The sequence below is a fragment of the Poecilia reticulata genome, chromosome 7 (genome assembly GCF_904066995.2).
Source record: "Poecilia reticulata chromosome 7, P_reticulata-male-v2, whole genome shotgun sequence".
NCBI lineage: Eukaryota > Metazoa > Chordata > Actinopteri > Cyprinodontiformes > Poeciliidae > Poecilia > Poecilia reticulata.
In genome coordinates, this window is record NC_088836.1 from 27,536,526 (window position 1) to 27,557,053 (window position 20,528).

Genomic DNA, 20,528 nt, shown 5'->3' on the forward strand with positions numbered 1-20,528 from the left:
TGTTTAGCTTATAACTAAGTATTTTTGCTGGGAAATAAATAGATGGTAAACGAAATATTTAGTTAGCATTCTAAACATTTAGCTTGCTAACTGAAACTTGGAGCTAAATATTTTGTTGGGAACTAAATATTTATACGTTAAGCTTGTTTGGTAATTTCTGGTTTTGTAAACCAAATACTTGACTTTCTAATTGATAAGTTTGAAACACGAACCCCGATTCTTTTCTTTTTTTCTTTTTTTTTTTGAATTATGACAGGCTAAATAATCCAAAGTAAACAAATAATTTCCCTTTAAGCAGTTTAAAAAACCTGCTTGAATCGGTGTCTCTGTCCTTACTGTACCTGTAAATAAAATAAAGCCAAAAGATGAACTGAACAAAGAGATCGTAAAGAATGCAAAACACTTCACTTCCCAGCATGCCTTGTGGCCAGGGCGAGTTTATGACGTCATGGCGAGTATAAATGCGTCTGCAGGAAAGAATTTCTTCCTCCATTGTTACATTGTAACAAGCGGGGCCGGGGCGAACCGGGGTGGAGAGGGAAAAAGCGTCTTCTCGTTAGAAAACCTCCAACAATCTGACACCAAACGAAACAAACCAATCCGCGTCTTTTTTTTCCTCCTGTCTTGTTTTATTTAAAAAGCGAGAAGACAGCGAAGTGAGCCCAGCCGACCGAACCCGGTCCCGGTGAGGAAACAGAAAGGGGGGTAAAAAAAAAAAAAGAAAAGGAAAAGAGAAAAGAAAGAAAAAAGCGATAAACGAGCACAAATGTCATGTCAGCGGATTTCTCCATTGTAATAATTTTCAGCCTCATATTAGGAAGATAGCACATCCGGCTGTGTGGGTTGTTCATGCTGCACCGAAAAATGTTGGGAAATAACCCAATGACGCCCCTCTTTCTTCCTTTTTTCCTCTCGGCTGTCCTTTAAACACAGAGGTATGCCACATTTAAATAAAAGCAGTCGCTCCTGTCAGGCAACTGTAATCTTTCGGCGTGCAGAACAATGAGCTTGCAGCCCATGTAACCTCATACAGCTAGCAAGAGACAGAGAAGTATTGCAAATTGACAATCAGCCAGATCACTTTGTTGCAGGGATATCGGTTGTTTTTTTGGGGGGTGGGGGGGTTTGCACATAAAAAGCGTCTCACTGCGCGATAAAAGATTGATGTGCAGCTCGGATTGGGAAGAAAGACGACCTCCGAGGCGGTTGGATTAAGGATCCCTCTTTCTGCCCCAGGTAAGGAGGTCCAGTGTCTCTTAAATGTGGGCTTTGTGTGTGTGTGTGTGTGTGTGTGAAAGGGAGAGGGAGTGGAAAAAAAAAAAAAGGGGGGGGGGGGGGGGAGATGGTTAAATGGTGATAGGGAGGACCGAGCATTTGCCTGTTTTAGGCTGATAGTGTTCAGGATTTTACAATGCATTTCAATCATGTCCACTCTGCAAGTCATGGTTAGGCTGAAACACGCAGCAGCTGCAGCAGCTCCGGTGAAAGAAACTCCACGTCTGATTTTAATAAAATTCACCTCTTATCGTTTTGCATGAGTGTGATCTACTTTTTGTGCTCAAGTAGGTAACAGAGTTGCTCAATTTATTGGCTTTCTGTGCAATAATGCAAAAAAGAAAGGATGTAAAACCATTTAAACTGCTTGGCTGTATCATATTTGGTCACCTTGATGGACTGTTACTGTCCTTGATGCACCTGATCTCAGAGATTTAGACGTTAAAGCTCATAAGGAGAGAGGTGGAGTCATTCTAGTCATTGCAACATTTGAGGTGCATTAATATTTATTAATATTGTGCAGCCAGAACAGACCACGAACTGTGTTTTAAAGAATAGGACTGTCACGATAGGCGATAAATTGCCCTAGACGTTAATGCGATAAATAATAATATCGTTGTTTTGAGACTATTTTCAAGTAATAAAATGGTAATGATGGCAAAATAATGCAAGAACACATTTTCAAAGATAATAAATTCTATTCTAACACTTGAGAGGGAAGACATTTTAAATATCTGAAGTAAATAAAACACTATTATGAAGTATCTGTAAACTAAAGGGCGAGTTGTGACCAAAGCACCAGACTGAAGACTTTATCCATCCAGTTTTTAGTAGGAGGAGATAAAAATGCAAATTATTGAGTTCATTTGTATCAGACTAACACGCACCAGAAGTTGTAGATTTACATCTATTCAGTTACGCTAACATCCCACCAAAGCACAGTTTTAACATTTCTTGTGAATATTCTTTTATGCACATGTGCAGTCACATTTTTTAAAATTATTACACATTTTTTTAATATAGGGATGCTATTTTTTTACAAGTGCGTTGTGTTTATTATGCTATAAATTTGCCCTGCATGTCTAGTCTCTTATTTTTACTGCCTATTTTAATATTTTCATCTTCATGTGAATCTAAACACTTACTTTGCTGCTGAGGCACCAGAGGGGCAATAAATGTTATTCTATTCTTTTCTATTCAATTATAAAAAATTTGCTAGACAAAAACTAGAAAATTTTGCAATTAATTTAAGAAATTTTCTAGAAAAAAATGTGGACATTTCTGAGTTTGAAAAGTCAGAAATTTGCTACAAAAAAAATCTGAAATTTTGAGATTAATCAGAGAAAATTTTCTAGAAAAAATGTGGAAACTTCTGAGTTTGGAAAAGTGAAAATTTGCTGGACAAAAACTAAGAAATGTTGAGATTAATGTAAGACATATTTTCACCTTAAATGAGGAAATTTCTGAGTTTCAAAAGTAAAAAATGTTCAACTTTTGGACATTTCCTGAGTATCAAAAGTCGTGACAATCAAAATTCTTATCATAAAAAATGTTTATGTTTATTGTTTGCCAACAATAAACATAAGAAATTGATGTTCTCATGTTTATTGTTCAGGGATGTAAAAATGCTTACACCACTATCTGTACGCATTTTTAAAGGGGTCTCAAGCTAAATTGCCCCCTTTCCTGTCTGCACTGTAAAAATCAATAAATTTTTTTGTATAGCACATTTCAGCAAAAAGCCAATGTTGCATAATAAAAAATTCAAAGTCACAGAAAACGCCACACAGCCAACAGTTAAAACATAACATTTTGCCAAGAGCCATAAAATCTATGTATCGTTGCACAATGAGAGAGTTTAATGCTAAAGTTGATTTCTGAGTCACAGCTTCTGATTCCGGCAGTAATTCGAGGAAATACTTCACTTTCATCGCTTGATGAAAATCTAAAATGCTTCATCAGTCGGTCAGTCTATTCATCCATCTGTCCTTCATCTAACCACTGAATCTGTTAATTCATCTGAGTTTCTGCCTGTCCAGCCGTCCCATCGGTGTGTGTGTGTGTGTGTGTGCACACACGCACAGCTTTGGCTGGAACATCACTTAATGCAGCAACTGGGATTAAGTTTGTGGTTCTGTCTGCAGACAAAGCATCGTGTTTTCATTCGGATCTGTGCCGCAGCTTGAGGTTCACTTTGATTAAAGCCGCAGATGTGATAAATTTCACCTTGTGGCTGCCTGAGACGGAATCAGGTGGGTTAACGCCACAGAGACCGCTCGCTTCAAGGCTCTTCGCGTGAACTACGCTTGCCCAGTTGCCATGGTTACAGCTCTACACTTGATCATTTCAGAATGGGATTTAATGTGCGATGTTCAGGATGGAGCGGCGGCGGCAGGCAGATGAAAATGATGGAGGTGGAGTACAGATGAAAGGAGGCAGATGTGCTGTTTGTTTCCACATCGTCAGAGCAGAAACGGAAACATTTAGTCCTAAAACACGCAGAGAAAGTTTCCTTATTACCGGTTTTAACATGCATTTAAACATAGTGGCTTTTGTTGCCCCGTCTGTGCCCTCAGATAGCAGGTTTCCATGGAGGCAGGTCCGTCCCTAAGCCTCAAACGAAGATATGAAGAGGTGGACAGCGGCTCTCTGTTCTCTACACCTAAGGACTCGGACGATGACATCTCCAGCAGCGACAGCGCAGACAGCTGCGACAGCCTCAACCCGCCTTCCAGCACCCCGTTCACTCGTAAGCAGCAGCAGACGTGGAAAAAAAAGAAAAAGAAACACCATGCAGCACACCTGGGACATTGTTTATGTTCAGAAAAATAAAAAAATATTGACACAACTCATCTAATTTGGGCCTTTGAGTTTTAAATAAAGTACAATGTTTTCAAAAAATGCTTTCGTTGGAAAAAGAAAAAGAAAAATTTGGGTCTCAACTGCTTCTAAAACCAGCCCAAGAAATAAATATCTATATTTTTTGTCAATAAGTTTATCTTTTTTGGTTTCTGTAAAATGATCAAATCTGTTGAGTTACTTTTGATAGGCACTGCGCCGTTACCTAGCAACGACAGCCAAGCCCAGCCCTGTTACCTAGCAACCCAGGCAGAGTTCCAGCACATTTGGTCTTCCATAGACCATACTCTGCTTTTCAAATGCCTTTCAGACATGTACAGTTGTATGTTTGCAGACAATTTTATGTGTGACTGTAAACGTTGAGTTGGGGTGCGTGGCCAGCAGCAGCTAATTTGGATTTAAAGTGACAGTAGCCCTGAAACAGCTCAAAATATTCAGAACTGACCAGACTAAAAACTCTTATTTGAGAATAATTTTGAGCAAAAAAAAATGTAATAATCACGTTGTGTATAACCTGCTCCAACACTCAGCTCCAACTCTTTGTTCCTCCGTCATCAGCCACCTCCATCCTCAGACAGCACAAGCCGTCGCCGGGGGGGAAGCGGGTTCGCTTCGATGTGGTGACGGTGTACTACTTCCCCCGGCGGCAGGGCTTCACCAGCGTGCCCAGCCAGGGGGGCAGCTCCCTGGGCATGGCGCGGCACCACTCCTCCATCAGACACTACACGCTGGGCGAGTTCGCACGCGAGCAGGAGAGCAGCCACAGACACACGCTGCGCCAGCACCTGCGTCAGGAGAAGCTCAACGCTCGCAAGATGAAGGTACGTCCACGGAGAGACTGCGGCGCATGTTCTCTGCACTCATTAAAAACATTTATGGTAAGATTATTAACCAACATGCACCAATCAGGCAGAACATCATGACCACTGACAGGCAAACTGATTCTAACACTGTAAAAAAGTAATCGCCCCTTAAAGATGTAATTTTATTCCTTTTTTCCGCATTTCAATGTTTTTTCATCATGCAAATTTAAATGCATAGAAAATCTGAATAAAAATCATCAGAATTAAATAAAAATTTAGAAATATCTGTGAAATAAAAAAAAAAATCCATTATTATTTAACTATTTCCATAATTTATGAAATACCTAGCTAAAAAAATAAATGTGAAAATGATTATATTTACAAGCTTTTATATCAATTTCCTTATTTAGTTCAATGGTTTAAATAAGGAAAATATGAATAATAAGAAATTATTTAAAAAATACTGAAATGTGTGTTTCAGTACATTTATTGAACTCAAGTTTAAATTAATAATTTTACAACTTACTATTTTTTAATGTATTAAAACACATAAATTATACATTTAAAAATATTTAGAAGTATTTAACACTTGTGTGACATTTTCATTTATGTTTCTCACATAAAAAAATATCTTCAAGAATTTAAAAGTTTTTATTGATTTATTTACTTTTTATTTAAACAAAAAACTGGAATCTTGATTTATGCTTCTTTTTATGTTGAAAATATTTAATCTTCTCAGTTTGCCTCTGAATAGTTTAATATGTTCTTATATTTGTGGAGAAACACTGATTTCATGTCCAGAACTAATATTTATTTGCAGAATATTGCAACAACTTTAATAATGCAGCGTCTGTCTTTGGATATCCTCCAGATTATTTTCAGACTTTTTTGGTTTTTGCATTATTTAAAGAGTTTTCTGCTCCTATTTTTCTCTACCTGTTTAAAATTCAGCTGCATAACCACAGGAGTGCAGAAACTTCTCACCTGCGTTACTCACTAAGGTTGCATGTGATGTCATCAGCTCGGCTGCTGGAGGCTGAACCGCAACACAAGCTCTCAACAGGGCGGCTGGCCTCTGGGGATTTCAGAAACTCTTTCAACTTTATTTAAGTGTATTTTGCATTTTCATAACTCAGAAAAATATTAAGCAATTCAATTCACACATCTGAAATAGCAGCATAAATGTTTTAGCTTAGTTCTAACCCTAAATCAATTGATTTTTTATAGTAGTTGTGGATTAGAAGTGTAGAAATTTGTGTATATTGAGTTGGCAAAATGCAAATGTGTTCATATTATAACGTGTTATAAAAAGAGAAGAAATTAAAAGCAGTAAATATTTGATTTTTTTCTTTCTGTCCTTTAAATGCATCATAAATAAGAAGTCCCGTTTATTTTTAATCTTTAAATCTGTCAACTAACTGAATTCAATTAGATGCACATTTCTGATAGAAATAAGAGAAATGCATATTCTTTGATCCGTAAAAATAAATATTATTTCATGTCCTTCATTTTTTTATTGAAGGAAATGAGAAACAAGAGAGCGTTTCATAAAAACATTTCTGTTTTTGTCTTAAAAGAAATTTGAATTGTCCCAAAGGAATAAAGGTTTCTATCTGCTGATGAAAAGACCTAAAAGAAAACGGAGGTTCTTTAGCCTGGTCTCCAAATAAAAGTAACCTTGTAAAGTTTGTCACTTTTAAAGATATTCTTTTACGACGCCGTTGGGATTTTCCTTCTAGTGGAAATCAGTTGCGACTGAAGCTGCGGCCTCTTCACGGCTCTACTTTCCCTCCCACAGCTGACGAGGAACGGCACGGTGGAGTGCGCTCAGGCGGACCTGCTGACTCTGGAGGACGTCTCCGACGAGGACCTCGACGTGGACGCCGTGGAGGTGGACGACTGTTTCTTCCTCCAGCCTCTGCCGACGAAGCGCCGCCGCGCCCTGCTGCGAGCCTCCGGCATCGCGCGCATCGACGCGCGGGAGAAAACCGAACTGAGAGCCATCCGCCTCTCCAGGGAGGAATGTGGCTGTGACTGCCGCCTGTTCTGCGACCCTCGCCACTGTGGCTGCAGCCAGGCCGGCATTAAGTGCCAGGTAAGGCCTGGAAGACTTGCTGAAAGAAAGGAAAATCCAATGCAAAGTTCACATTTTGCACGTTTTTATACATTTATTTGGGTCTCTACTGCTTCTAAAAACAGCCCGGGTGCTTAAAAATGAAATGCGCCCAGCCGTTTTTGGCAACAAGTTAGAGTTTTTTGGTGTCTGGAAAATGAACCGTTACAAAAACAACTACCCCAGCCAAGCATCATTACCTAGCAGATCTCCAGCTGGTGTTACTGCTGTATGCACTGTACAATGGCTGCTGGAAAAGACAAATGTGTTGTTGGTGACTTACCATCCAGAAACCATTTGCTGCATTCCAGTTGGTTGTGCGGGAGGTTCTATTAATGCTTTTCAAAGATGTACAGTTGTTTGTAGGCCTTTCCAGCAAGAGAATATATATCAAGCAACTTTCAATCGAGTTTATTTGAAATCATAAACGTCATAAAAACATCGTATAGTCAACAGTTTTGAAAACAATTAACAGACATTGTATTTTGAGAAATGTTATTGTTGAAATCAGAAAAAAAACATCAAATACGTTGGTCAGTGTTTCATTTCTTATGGTTCAAAAGCAACTCTAAACAGGTGGGTTTTTTGATTTAAAGGAACTCAGCAGTTTTACAGTGTAAATTTTGAGATTAGGGGCGTTGCCAGCAGCAGCTTATTTGGATTTAAAGAGATAAAATAGGCAGAACTGAGCAAACTAAAATCTAATTTTGTGCAAAAAAATTTAATGAGCATGTTTTCTGTGGATAGACCAATCCTAACATGTTCAAGTTTCTGGAGTGAAGCGTTGAGACGGGTGTGTTTTGTTTTTCAGGTGGATCGCATGTCTTTTCCATGCGGCTGCTCCAGGGACGGCTGCGGCAACGCTGCGGGTCGCATCGAGTTCAACCCCCTGCGTGTCCGAACACACTACCTGCACACCATCATGAAGCTGGACGTGGAGAAGAGGCGGATGCCGATCGCGGGACCCGGGGAGCCGTACACTGAGTCCGACCCCTTGTCTTCGCCCTCCTCCACTTGCCCCACGTCCCCGACCTTGTCCTCCGGCATCGGCCTGGACTCGGAGCTGGAGGAGAGCGAGGTGCAGTCGGTGGAAGAGGTCCACGATCTCCTGGTGGAGCAGAATATCCTGGAGCGGGAAAACGAGACGGCCGTGCTGCACCTGCAGAGCGCCGAGGAGCAGGAGAGGCGGGAGAGGGAGGAGGCGGTGCGGCAGGAGCTGAGCTCTGCTGGGGTGGCGGGGTCACACCCTCTCTGCCTCCTGCCTGAGCAAGAAGGAGAAGAAGAAGCAGCAGCTCCGGGTGTTGATCAGATCCTCCTGCAGGGACCTTTTCCGACAGGCGCTACCGTCTTGTGCATCTCTGACTCCCAGGAGGAGAGTCCGTCGGAGCTCCTCAAAGACTCTCTGCTCTACTATCAGCTCAGCACCATCGAGCCCGGCGCCTTCGAGACGCTGCCCGCGGCTGAGGAAGAGGATGGGCCTTCGCAGAGCGCAGGTGGAACTGAGCTCACAGAGAAGAAGCAGGAAGCAGTTGGAGATTTCCAAGGGGACGCGCGTCACGTCAACGCCAGCAGACAGATTGTGGGCAACAGTTTGACCAACATGAACTTGTGCACAGATGTGGAGGAGGAGGAGGCGGAGAAGAGTCCCTCAAGTCCGGATAACAACGTCCCGAAAGAGCAGAACCAGGAGGAATCCGGCTCGGAGAAAGAAGCAGATCCACTGCCTCCTGAAGTTTAGCATTAGCGTCTTTGCAGATATTTTGCACAATAGCTTCATCTAAGATGAGTAAATACTACATATTCCACATTTATCACTGCTATCCGCAACATCTACAGGTGTCTTAGGCTACGTTCACACTGCAGCCCCAAGCAGAGGCGCAGAAAAAAACGATTCTATCCAGAATCGCGATTCACAGCTTTGGAAATCGATTTTGAGTTGCATCGCATTACGTGTCCTCTCAGCCACCTAATGTGTTTTTAATAATCCTCTGATATTTTTCTTATTTAAAAAAAGCCAGGCAGCTAAGCTAACCTAATACTGGTAATTTAAGTTACATAATTTTATGCACAGACTTATTTTTATTTAAATATAAACTGATGAAACTTGATAGAGTATGGGATTGTTGAAAATGAATGTTTTACTTGTTTACACGCTTTTCTTCTCATCAGTCACGTAATTTAAGCAGGATCTCTAGAATATTTAAACAGGAAAAATTAGTTTCTGAATCAAAAATCGAATTGGAATTGAATTGAGACCTTGAAAGATTTACATCTCTAGCTTGAAGTTTCTCAAATCTGATTTTTTTGCCCTTCTGATCGATCCAATTTTTACACTTGGATATGTCTTCCTAAATCTGGTACATATCTAATCTTTTCAAATGTGACCTGCGTATAATTGATACTCAATTGATATTTCGAAGCAGGAAGAAAAACAACAGCATGGCGAAAGATAAAGCAGAGAGTAATCCATAAAGAGAAAGTTAGAAAGCTGGACAATTTCACCATTCATGTTGACTTTTGCAAACATTATCTGCACTTTCATTACAAATGTGCGTAAAACTTTGTTGATGTTTCGCTAAACAACACAATTTCACAATTGTTTCATTGTGTTTTCATTAAATAAGAAATACAGTTAAAATCACTCAATAAGTCGTTAAAAAACATAATCCTCGTTCCACTTCCTGTTGTCTTCTTTGTCGTTTCTGCCAGTAGTAAAACATGTTTCCTTTGCAATTTTGCGAAATACTCCAACTTTGATGTGGCTGAAAATCCACCTCATCCAAGAACAAAAACTACTTTATCAAAAAATGTGAGTTTTTTTCTAAATTGGCGTGTTTATACTTGGCAAATTTACTTTCATAATTCCAGTTTAAGCAGTTTTCAGATAAATGGCAATGGCTCGCTGCTGCGCAGTATTACCATCGCATCCGGATTCAGTTACAACTCGTAACTGAATTTACATACACTAATTTTGATGCAGCCAAAAAAACTACTTCATCTTAGCACAAAAAGTTTTTCTTTTTGAGTTGTTTACTAAATTATTAATTTTAGGTAAACATAAATGCAACTAGTGAGCGCGCTCACTGCTTCATTACTGCGTCCTCTACTGCGCACGCCGCACACTGGTCGTTTTTAGTTCGCGCAGGAAATCGCATACAAGTTGCATGTACTTGGAAATGTGAACAACCACAACAGCAACAAAATGTCATTAAAAAACCTGATTTGAGCATTAAGGCCTGCAGTGTGAACGTAGCTTCCTAGTGAGTAACATTAAGTTTTTAAGAGCATCAGAAAACAGGAGCAGAGATGCTGGAAGCACATTAAGATCACTCCCAGGGCGTAGCGCGAGAATGCAGAAGTCAACCTTCGAGGGGATTCTGCTGGGGGTGATGAATGCGGCCTTATTTGGAAACCATTAACTCGGCTCCAGAAACACAGAGTGCAAACGCTGACTGAAGCCTTTTTGTTCGCTTGATGTATGAAGCTATCAACGCTGAACACAAACTGCTAATCGTGTGCAAGATGCCGGCGTACCTGCCGGCTCTTTTTCCGCCACCGCAAACCTGATGCTGTAGTCGAGCCAAATGAAGGCGTCCGATCGCTCCCTCTGCTAACTACACCGAATGATCCTGGAAATACTTGTTTTCTCTTTTGCGTGCTGTACACGCAGCATTCGCGACATGCTGGAGAGCTGCTGTTTTCTTTGGTCTGTGTGCACATTGTGAAGTGAAAGCAGCACCAGCTCCGCCGCTCGGAGATATGAAGGAAGAACCAAGGCGGCAGCGGATCAGCACTGGCCTTAGTTGTTACTATCGCTTACTTTCGGACTGCCGGCACAATTGCAGTCAAAGGGACGAGAAGAAAAGGTCACTTATAGCTAATTTACTTCTTGAATTAATGTGTCTTTTGTGAATTAGATGCTGTTCAGTCCTTGCAGTCTGTTTGGGAATGAAAGGAAGCGGTTTTTCTTTCACAGTGCCACATTGTTACTCCATAATCAGTCATATGTTGTGATAAAATGCCAGAACAGAACTTCTTAGTCGATTCAATGCTTGTTTTTTGTGTAAAGAAGCGCTGATTATAAATCGAGCCAAATTAGAGTGCCTTGGAAACTAATTTGTTCCTCTGGAACCTTGAAAAAAAACAAACAAAAAAAAAACAATTCACGTTACAACCACAAATTTAAGCAAATTTTATTGGGGTTTTGTGTGATGGACTAACAGATATTAGCGCATATTTGCAAAATTTAAGAAAAAAAAAAGATGCGTAGGTTTTAGGATTATGTTTTACAGATATGAATCTGAAAAGTGTGGAGTGCTTTTGTATTTTCTGACTAAAATTAGAACAAGCTCAGATTGGATGGAGAACACTTGCCACAGATTTTCAGTAGGAATAAAGTCTGGACTTTGACTAGGTCATTCTAACACATCAATATGCTGTAAATGTAAGCATTCAACTGAATCACTGGTTGAATATTTAAGCCGCTGGAAAGTGAACCTCCATCTTAATCTCAATTATTTTGCATCTGGAGATGCAACATAATATGTTAGTCGAGCTGCAATTTATGATTATTTTAAGAATTGATTATTCTTGCAACTTCTGTGATGATTAGTCAATTAATCGCGTAAAGAAAATTGACACATTCTACAGATTTTTTATTTAAACACTTAAGTAGGGCTGTAACGGTTCGTCAAATGATTCGAGTACCGTGATTGTTAACATTTCTCAAGGCAAATTATCTGCCTCAAACTTCGTTAAAATATGTTCTAATATTTAGCACCATGATGATTAATTATGTTGTGCAATGCTCTGTTGTTGATCAATGCTAAGCGCTATTAGCATTAACAAAGGGTGATCTGCTGTTTTCTTATTTTTATTACTAAATTTAATATAATTTGTAATTTTTTTGTAATTTTTTGCCCCACTTAACTTAAAAAGTGAGCTATTATTGTTACAGCTCAACAAAAATAGCTCAGAAAATCTACAGGAAAGTAATTTAGAGATGCATGGATATGAAACGTTTGGCTAACATTGATGTCCGATATTAACGCCACTGTTATGGCAGTATTTACAAACATTTATTTTATTTGTTAACATTTTCTATATTTTAACACGATTACTAAAATTTACAACAGCCCTACACTTGATACCTTTTTATATACAATGTTAAATATGCAGCAAAGTATGAATATAAGGAAATCAATCCATATTTAAAATAAGAAAATAAACATTTTATTGCCTCTGAGGCAATAAAAGAGCATTCCTTTTGTGAATCTGAAACTTTGCCACTATGGCTAAAACATACTAGCATCTTAAGGCGTTCTTATCTTAATTGTAAATATTTTTCAGTGCTCTAAATACGCAGTTTTTTCAGCAAACAGCCTTTTTTTGAGTCTATATACTCCAATTAACGATTAATCGATTACTAAATAAGTTGACGATAATTTAATTAATTGTTTCAGAAGTCATTAGTTGATTTCTGACGCCAGTTGGTTGCACTGGATTTTATTTAGGGGTATCAGTGTGAATTCAAAAGCATATAACATGGGAAAACATGAAAAAGTTCAAGGGGCATAAATACGTTTACAGGGCACTTCGAAAATAAAAAAACAAGCATTTGAGTTAATTGTCATCTGCAACATGTGCAGCTAAAAGTACTTACACCAATCAATGTGATGTTAATAATTTATGAATCAGACTTACAGCTTGATTTCGTGTGTGTGAAATGTGTTTGTGTATTAACCTACTTTACTGTCGTACGTCCATGTCGGTGAGAAAGTTGCGTTTAAATCTGTGTGCATGCATGCGTGGATGTTATCTAGACTGTATTAGACCTGGAACTTTAGTAAGAATGCGTATTTTAAACCTAAAAGGTGCTGATGTTATAGATTTACAACTTGTGAACCGGTAGGAGGAATGATTTCATGGAGATGTTTCTCGCTGATTGATCCTGAACTAAAAGTACTGGAAAGCCTCCTGTAGAAATGCAATAGCTCCCGTACTGCAAATTTTAAATGTGCTGACGGTAAGATGAGGCGTTTTTTTTTTTGTTGTCACCAAGTGTGTAAACGCAGTCGTGTAACTTTATTTTTATTTTTTATTTTTTGGGGGGGGGGTTCTTTTCTTTAAGCTCTGTCTGAAGAACACGGAGCTGCGGAAGTAAGCCGGCAGCTCTTACACAAAATCAGTCCTTTGTTCTGGTGCCTGAAATTCCCACAGTTGCTTTGGGCAACGGCTCGCCTAACACAGGATGTGCTGCTGTGTATAAGTTGTCTGATGTGTTTCTTTAGCCTTTTGTATTGTCTTTATATAATCCTGTACAAGAGCTGCAACAAGGCAGTGGTTTCAGACCTAATTAAACGATGCCGTCATCCATCAGTCTTTTAACAAAGCAATCTCTTGTAGTTGTTGTGAAGCTGCAGATTTATTGTGGCTCTTCTGTGCTCGCGCGACTTGCCTTGACATAATACCATGTTTGAAGTAATGATGATTGCAGGCTGAGTATTGTTGAGCTTTTGTCTTTGGCTTTCTGCTAATAGATTTAGGTTTGGGACCACTGTACCAAATTAACTCTAGCGCTCTCTGTGTTTGTGTGTTTTAACTGTATGAAAGGGGAGAGCGATTGTTGAGAAGACTGATGACTTCACCTAAAAGCTGTGAGAACGGGACTCTCATGCTACTTGTTGCCTAAAGTGGAAAGACAAAAGTTTTTATACAAAAATAAAAACAATAAAGTACTTCATTCAGGAATTGTGTTTTATTCTGTGCATGATTTCCTTACTTGATACAGATTACAAGGCTGAAATATTCTATAAGATTCTATAATCACTTGCAAAACAGTGTTAATCCACTTGAATTGGAGAAAGCCCAGACGGAACTGTGGCGTGAGATTATAATCGAGCAGAATTCAACCAAAAATACAACAAAAAAAGTCACATACATAAAAGTAAAAAATAAGCTATCAAGTGAAATATATGTCGTCCCCAGCAAACGTAGCTTAACGGATGATTGTTAGCGATCCGAGCATTTCAGCTCCAGAATCTTATTTAACAAATCTGTCACCAGGTCTTGACAGTGTTTGTTATGAGACAGATAATCTGTGAAAATATCGATCTCCTTGAAGTTCGCCACCAAAAACAACCAGAGTCATTAGGAGGGTCTTCGCTATCAATGCTGCTAATGGCTGAGGAATAATTTACCGTTACAGGGAAACGGTCATGCTAACTAGCATTAGCATTCAGAACATGCTACGCTAGCTGTAGCGTACCAGACAGCAATGGGGGAAGACGGAGGAGTTGGGTTTTTTCCTAGAATATTTATCTCATACCATGCTGTAGTTACGTGGTGACAGTTTCAACAAATATGTAAAATACGTTTTGTATATACAAGTTACATAACTACGACTTAAAGATGTTTCTTGTAGTTGATCTCCAGGTTTGCACACGGCTCACTCTGCATTACAAAAACTAAATCCTCCACGTTTCTTGGCTTCTGCTTGACAAGTCAAGGCTTCAAACCCCCTACCTATTATTTTTTAATTAAGATTGAGCGATCTCATATTCAGTCCAGTCTGAACTGGACTAAAGCAGCATTTTTCCTGTCACACTGATGAACTTCCTTCAACTGTCTGGCTTAGAGATGAAAGATCCTGTCCATTTCATGATGCACCATCCTGTTCATTAGCTTCTGGGTGCGCTGAAGTTCTTTCTCCAGAAAAACAACCTCAAAACATAAAGTCTCCACCTCAAAGCTTTAATATGGAAACTATATTCATTGGGTCATGGTCCAGTATTTCACTTTCTTGTTGTAGATTAACAAGAATTTCTTACAAACTTCTGCAGATCTTTCAGAGTTTTTTGTTCTAGGTTTTACATTTCAGTATTGTTTTTTTTGTACTCATAAATGACAGACTACTGATGAACCAATGCTGTGTTAAGAACATATTTCTAAAACTTTATCTCTTGGCATTCTGTCAAGGTTTTGGAGCTTAATAAACCCCACAGATATGAATTTCTATAAAAATGTATGTTCTGCCATGTAATTTTAGCATCTTTCATTCCTCATCATAAAACACAGTGTAACTAAAAACATTGTGTTCTAGCTGGGGAAAAGATTAGGCCAAGTCAGCATTTTAGCTTTTAGAAGACTTATCTCTATTGTGCATATTTTTATACTTAAGCATTTTTATTGCTTTCTATGTCTAATTTTTTACATTTCACCCTCATCAGCTTCATTTTGCACATGTTCATAACCTTCAACTAACCATATGTGTATATTAGAGTTATATACATTTACTTTGGTCACTTTTTAAATATATATATTTTTTATGTGCATTCATCTTGCAGCTGTTTGATAAATATATAAAAAAGCAGATACCCTTCATATTGGCTCTGCATAAGATATTGGTAGATCTGGGGCGAGTTTCTCTATCAAATTTTACTTTTGTGGTGTAGAAATAGTTTTATTTTCATTATATTTTCATTCTCTACTTTTATTACCTTTAAATGTATGGAAATAACTCAGACGGTAAGGTTTGACGAGATATGTAACCAACCAAACTTTTGGAAAGTGAGAACCATAAACACTTACCTGCAGCACAGTTTCCGGTCGCTAGATGGCAGTATAAATCCAGCTCTGTGTCACATGTTCTCCTTTCTGGGCCAACAGGACACGAGACAAAACAAATAAACAATCCCGCATGGTGGCGTTATTAATGATGGCAGAATCCTTGCAGAGTTTGTTGAAATGATGTGCATGAATTTTTACAATTTAAGTTAATATGCTTTTTTCTCATCACCAACTGACTTTTGTGGGAAATAATTAATTTGTGACAACAATCTTGTGACTTTGATGTTCTTATTACTAGAGCTAAAAATGCTATTTATCTTTCTGGTAACTTCTTTTTTCACCTTCAAAATTAATATAATTATAACTACACAAACTGCTGGGTCATTTATTTAAGCCTAAAGCTGGTTTTGTGGTGTTTGGACAGAATTTGGGTATTTCAAACTAGACAAACAAAATTGTGATGTAAGAGAAAGAGCCTTATTATTTTTTAACTATACAACAACATGATCACAGGGCCCATTTTAGACTTCAACACATTTTCAGACTAAAAATTAGTGGTTTTTCAATCAATTTTCAGGACTTTTTTTTTTTGTCTCCGAGCAAATTTATCGCACATTACCAATGCCTGAAATGCAGTCAGATGTTTATTTGTATCCTAAAAAATATATTAAGAGATAAATTATAGGTAATGACAAAGCTCTAAAATAAAATAGAACAGCACATTTTTGATCATTGTTCTGGAATGCTTGAGTTTCAGGTCTTAACCAGTTAAAACTGATTTATTTTGCAAAACATAACAAGTATAAGATTTATATGTTTGGCTCAGCAGTTCTGATCTACAACTATCTATACACATGGCAGTAATGTTTGTTTCTGATAAATAATACAGGCATATGTTGTACAAAAAAGTAAAAGTACCCTTTTGAACTTTTGTAATTTTTAAAAAATGACACTTTGAAACTATCTATAGCTTTTCAATATTAAGCAGAGTGTAGCTGGGATGTTTTAGCCTTTTACTTTCTGAGCGGTTGGTGCAAGCTAGCGCTAGCTACCCCCAAGTAAGCGAGCGCTAGCTAGCTAGCTAGCAAGTAAGCGAGCGCTACCTAGCCCCAAGTATAAGCCAGCGCTAGCTAGCAAGTAAGCGAGCGCTAGCTGGCAAGTAAGTAAGCGAGCGCTAGCTAGCAAGCATTAGCAATCAAGATTTACATGCTAACCAAAACAAATAGTTGATAAAGCCAATAAACAGAAAATATTTTATACTGCTCCATAATGGTATGGATTTTGTTTTGTAAAGTCAGCTTGAATAGGGTCTATTTTCTTTCTTTGCCATATCTGTTTTTATGTTTATACTTTCAATCCTCCATTGGTAATTATACATTAGTCATTTAAACTTGCTTTTAGGAGATTTGAAATTTAATTTAGTATCCCGGGTCCAACACATAATCCAACACACTAGAAGGGAACATACTTGGTTAACCGAATAACCCAAAATGGATTGCTTTCCACCCAATATTTTGTACTGCATATTTAGTATAATAAAAGTTACAAGTCGTTGGGGTAAAACAATAAAACCCAGGCACTTTTCCATGTGAAGCTTAGCACTTAAATAAACTTTATGTTTAAAAGACAAGAAGGATTTGACATAAAATCCTGCAAATTGGAAAGTTATATTTGAAATAGACTGTTGGTTTCTTTTGATTTAAAAAGCAGCTGACAAACCAAATAAAATGGAAAAGGAAGAAAGCCTCCAATGTTTCATTTAACAGTAGCATTTACTGTTTCTTGTGTTGGTTTGTTAAATTAAAGAAGCACTCAACTAATTTACTGCAGTTTCCCTTTAAGTGTTTCTTCCAAAACTCTTCAGCTATGCAGTATTTTCCTCTTATTTTCCATTTGTTCATTTGTTGTTGTTATTTGTACCAAGTATACAGCTTTAAAAGTAAAAAAAAAACTAATTAGCTGTTGAGCCTTTGGAACAATTGTGGCACAGTGCCAGCATTTTGTTTCTCATTACACTTTTTGGCCTTTCCTCTGTTTTAGCTCTTAAATGGCCGGAAGAGGCCAGTTCAGTCTGACAGCTGGTGATGGAGCAAATCCCAGGCTTATGGAAAGATTTTACATTAGAAGCCTACATTATTATCTGACATCTCCGTGCTGAAAGCTGTGCATAACAATCAGCTTAATGTTGGCTTTGATCTTTGCTGTTGTGACTGGGCAGAGCCATGAGGAGCAGTTGGGAGCTCGGAGTGACGTATTGTGAAATGGAAAGTTGCCTCACCGCTTCAGTCCATTGGCCCGGTCTGAAAGCGCTGCTCCAGCGCCAGGAAATAATGCTTTCTCTTATTCCTCTCTCTCTTTGTGACGCCGCCTCGGTGGCATCGTTAGACCTCCACCGAAACCAGTCGCTTTTAAATGGCGCTATTCATGAAAACCTGCCCGCGGTATTTTCACTGGTCTGCGCTGCCACTCGCACGCTGGCCGAACCACTGAGGGAAATCCAGATCTCTGGCGCAAGGTTTTCATTTTCTGGAGAGGAATACAAACGAGGTCCTAAAAGCTGGAGGCCAGTAAAGAACGAAAACAACTGCAACTTTTTTTCTTCCCATCCATAATGCAAACCTTTGATGGAGCATTTTTACACATGCAATGACCTATTTGTTCACCCGTCCCAGTCATTGAATTGACGTGTTGCTTTTACTTCAATGATACAATCTTTACCATGATACTCAGTTAAGGGTCAAGCAAAACAGATTTTAGGTAGAACAACATAAAAGCAAGATAGGAAAAGATGAGAGGATATCCTTCCCACTAAGAGCAACATCACCGGATGAAGAACAAACACTCCTCAGCCAAAATTGCACAATATACAAACTCATACCTGCAGTTAGAGGAAGATTTTTTGCTTAAACACAAGCTTTGTTATTCTAGAGCTTTTTTCTGTCTGCTGACACTGTTGGAGATAAAGAAGATACAGTATGTTGACAGTGGAAGAACTTTACCTTGTTCTAATAATCTGTAACGTATTGCAGTTTTACATTATTCACTGTAGTACATAATGCAAAATGTGTAGTAAATACTGTACAGTGTTAAGAAAATTGACTTGGAAAAGTGTTTCCTCTGCCTAGATTTGTTATTTTGCAATTATGCTATTTTAAAAATGTTTTAATTTGTTTTTAAAATGCCAAATTGTCTGCCTGATTGCATCATTCTTAAATATTAAATTAAATTATCTGATTGGTTGATTAGTATATTTCACAAATGCGCTTTTACTTTTTGGATGCTACAATTTTTGGGCACTCTAACCGTCTCTGTTTAAAACAAACCAAATCTTCTACTCTTCAAAATGCACCATTCACTTACTGTCCAAACATAAATGCATAACCAAGTGGCCTCCTGGGCCTAGTGGTGCAAAACAGTGAAAAGTATCCAATAATTAAAGGAGGAAATGGACAAGTTCTTGACCCAGAATCCAAGAAGTACAAATCAGGGTGTTGTTAAAACTCAGACTAAACATAAACTCATCAAGTACAGTCACAAAACCAGGACTTTGAGAACAGAATGATAGCTTGTTAGGATATTTGTGGAGGCCAGTCGAAATAGCGAGTCCAAACTGAAACCAATCACAGAGCAGTACTGGCAGTGCAGTTTGCTTCAGTAGTGTCCAAAGTTTTTGTACCGTGGGGCCAAAATCACCAAGTTGAAACCACTCAGGGGTCACAGTTGATCTATTTCAGTTAAAAAGGCAAAGTACCGTATTTTCTGCACTATAAGGCACACCGGATTATAATGCGCACCTTCAATGAATGGCCTATTTTAAAACTTTTTTTCATATATAAGGCGCACTGCATTATAAGGCGCACTGTCGGCTTTTGAGGAAATTGAAGGTTTTTAGGTGAGCCTTATAGTGCGGAAAATACGGTAAATGTATTTGTTTCTTTTTACCTCATCAGCAGCAAATTAATAAGTATTTAAATTAAAAAGGGCAGAAAAAAATTCAAAGTTTTACAGTTTCCTAACATGTTTCTCAATTTTTTTCATGATTTATTGCCTGGAACAAAATTCAGTGTATGTTTTTGAGTAAAAAGTCACAGGAGATTTGTGGCAAAGATACGAAAAACAAACAAACAAACAAACAAACAAACAAACAAACAAACAAACAAACAAACAAACAAACAAACAAACAAATAAATAAATAAATAAATAAATAAATAAATAAATAAATAAATAAATAAATAAATAAATAAATAAATAAATAAATACAAACTTTGCGTGAATTATGGACGCGACTTCCGCCGCAAACCGGAACTGGGGATTTGTTTACATGCTAGCTACTCGCTAACCGGCTTCATAGCCGGTTTTAGGCTATAAAAATGCGGAAACACCAACTATCGCATTTCAAGCGTTGCGATATTGTTTTCCCGCTACCTACAGCTATTAAAGGGTGGGAGGATGATGTAAATTTATTTCCGTAATTTCAGTTTGAGCAGTTTTATGGATAATAGAAAAGCAGATTTTTTTTTTTTTTTTTAGGGATTATCCAACTGGTAGCTATGTTAACTTGCTATTAGTTTCTAATTTGCTAATACACACTCAGAAACCTCAGGGAGATTAACATTTCGGTGATGCTATTTTAAATAAGTTTGTTATGCTCAGCAAACAGTAGGTATGGTTTCTAGTCTATTCTGTTCAATTTCTGGAAAAAAAGCTGAAAACTGATTTTTTCCAAAACTACAAATTTAAACGGACTTTGCACAATAATGGCAAGTTGATATTTTTTATTATGTCATCGACTTCTAGGCTTGTAAGTTGTTACAGCCAGAGTAAGCAAAAAAGAAACCAAAGTAAGGCATAGAGTGGCTGAATGGCTCCCAGCAGGACCAGAAACACAGCTGCAGACACACAGCTGTATG

General features: G+C 38.2%; 1 protein-coding gene across 1 annotated transcript; it reads left to right on the forward strand.

Annotated features, from left to right (window-relative positions):
* Positions 1–470: 470 nt before the first annotated feature.
* Positions 471–13,800, forward strand: csrnp2 (cysteine-serine-rich nuclear protein 2). Its single transcript, XM_008414472.3, has 5 exons — positions 471–1,236; positions 3,852–4,024; positions 4,693–4,955; positions 6,736–7,032; positions 7,862–13,800. Exons 2-5 carry the CDS (start codon positions 3,865–3,867, stop codon positions 8,786–8,788), a joined length of 1,647 nt encoding a protein of 548 aa, XP_008412694.1. The 5' UTR covers positions 471–1,236; positions 3,852–3,864; the 3' UTR covers positions 8,789–13,800.
* Positions 13,801–20,528: the final 6,728 nt, after the last annotated feature.

Bases quoted from the DNA above. Each gene is read 5' to 3' on its own strand.
- csrnp2 (XM_008414472.3), top strand. From the start codon at position 3,865: ATGGAGGCAGGTCCGTCCCTAAGCCTCAAACGAAGATATGAAGAGGTG. The intron at 4,025-4,692 runs GTAAGCAGCAGC...CTCCGTCATCAG, and splicing joins TTCCAGCACCCCGTTCACTC to CCACCTCCATCCTCAGACAG. The intron at 4,956-6,735 runs GTACGTCCACGG...TCCCTCCCACAG, and splicing joins TCAACGCTCGCAAGATGAAG to CTGACGAGGAACGGCACGGT.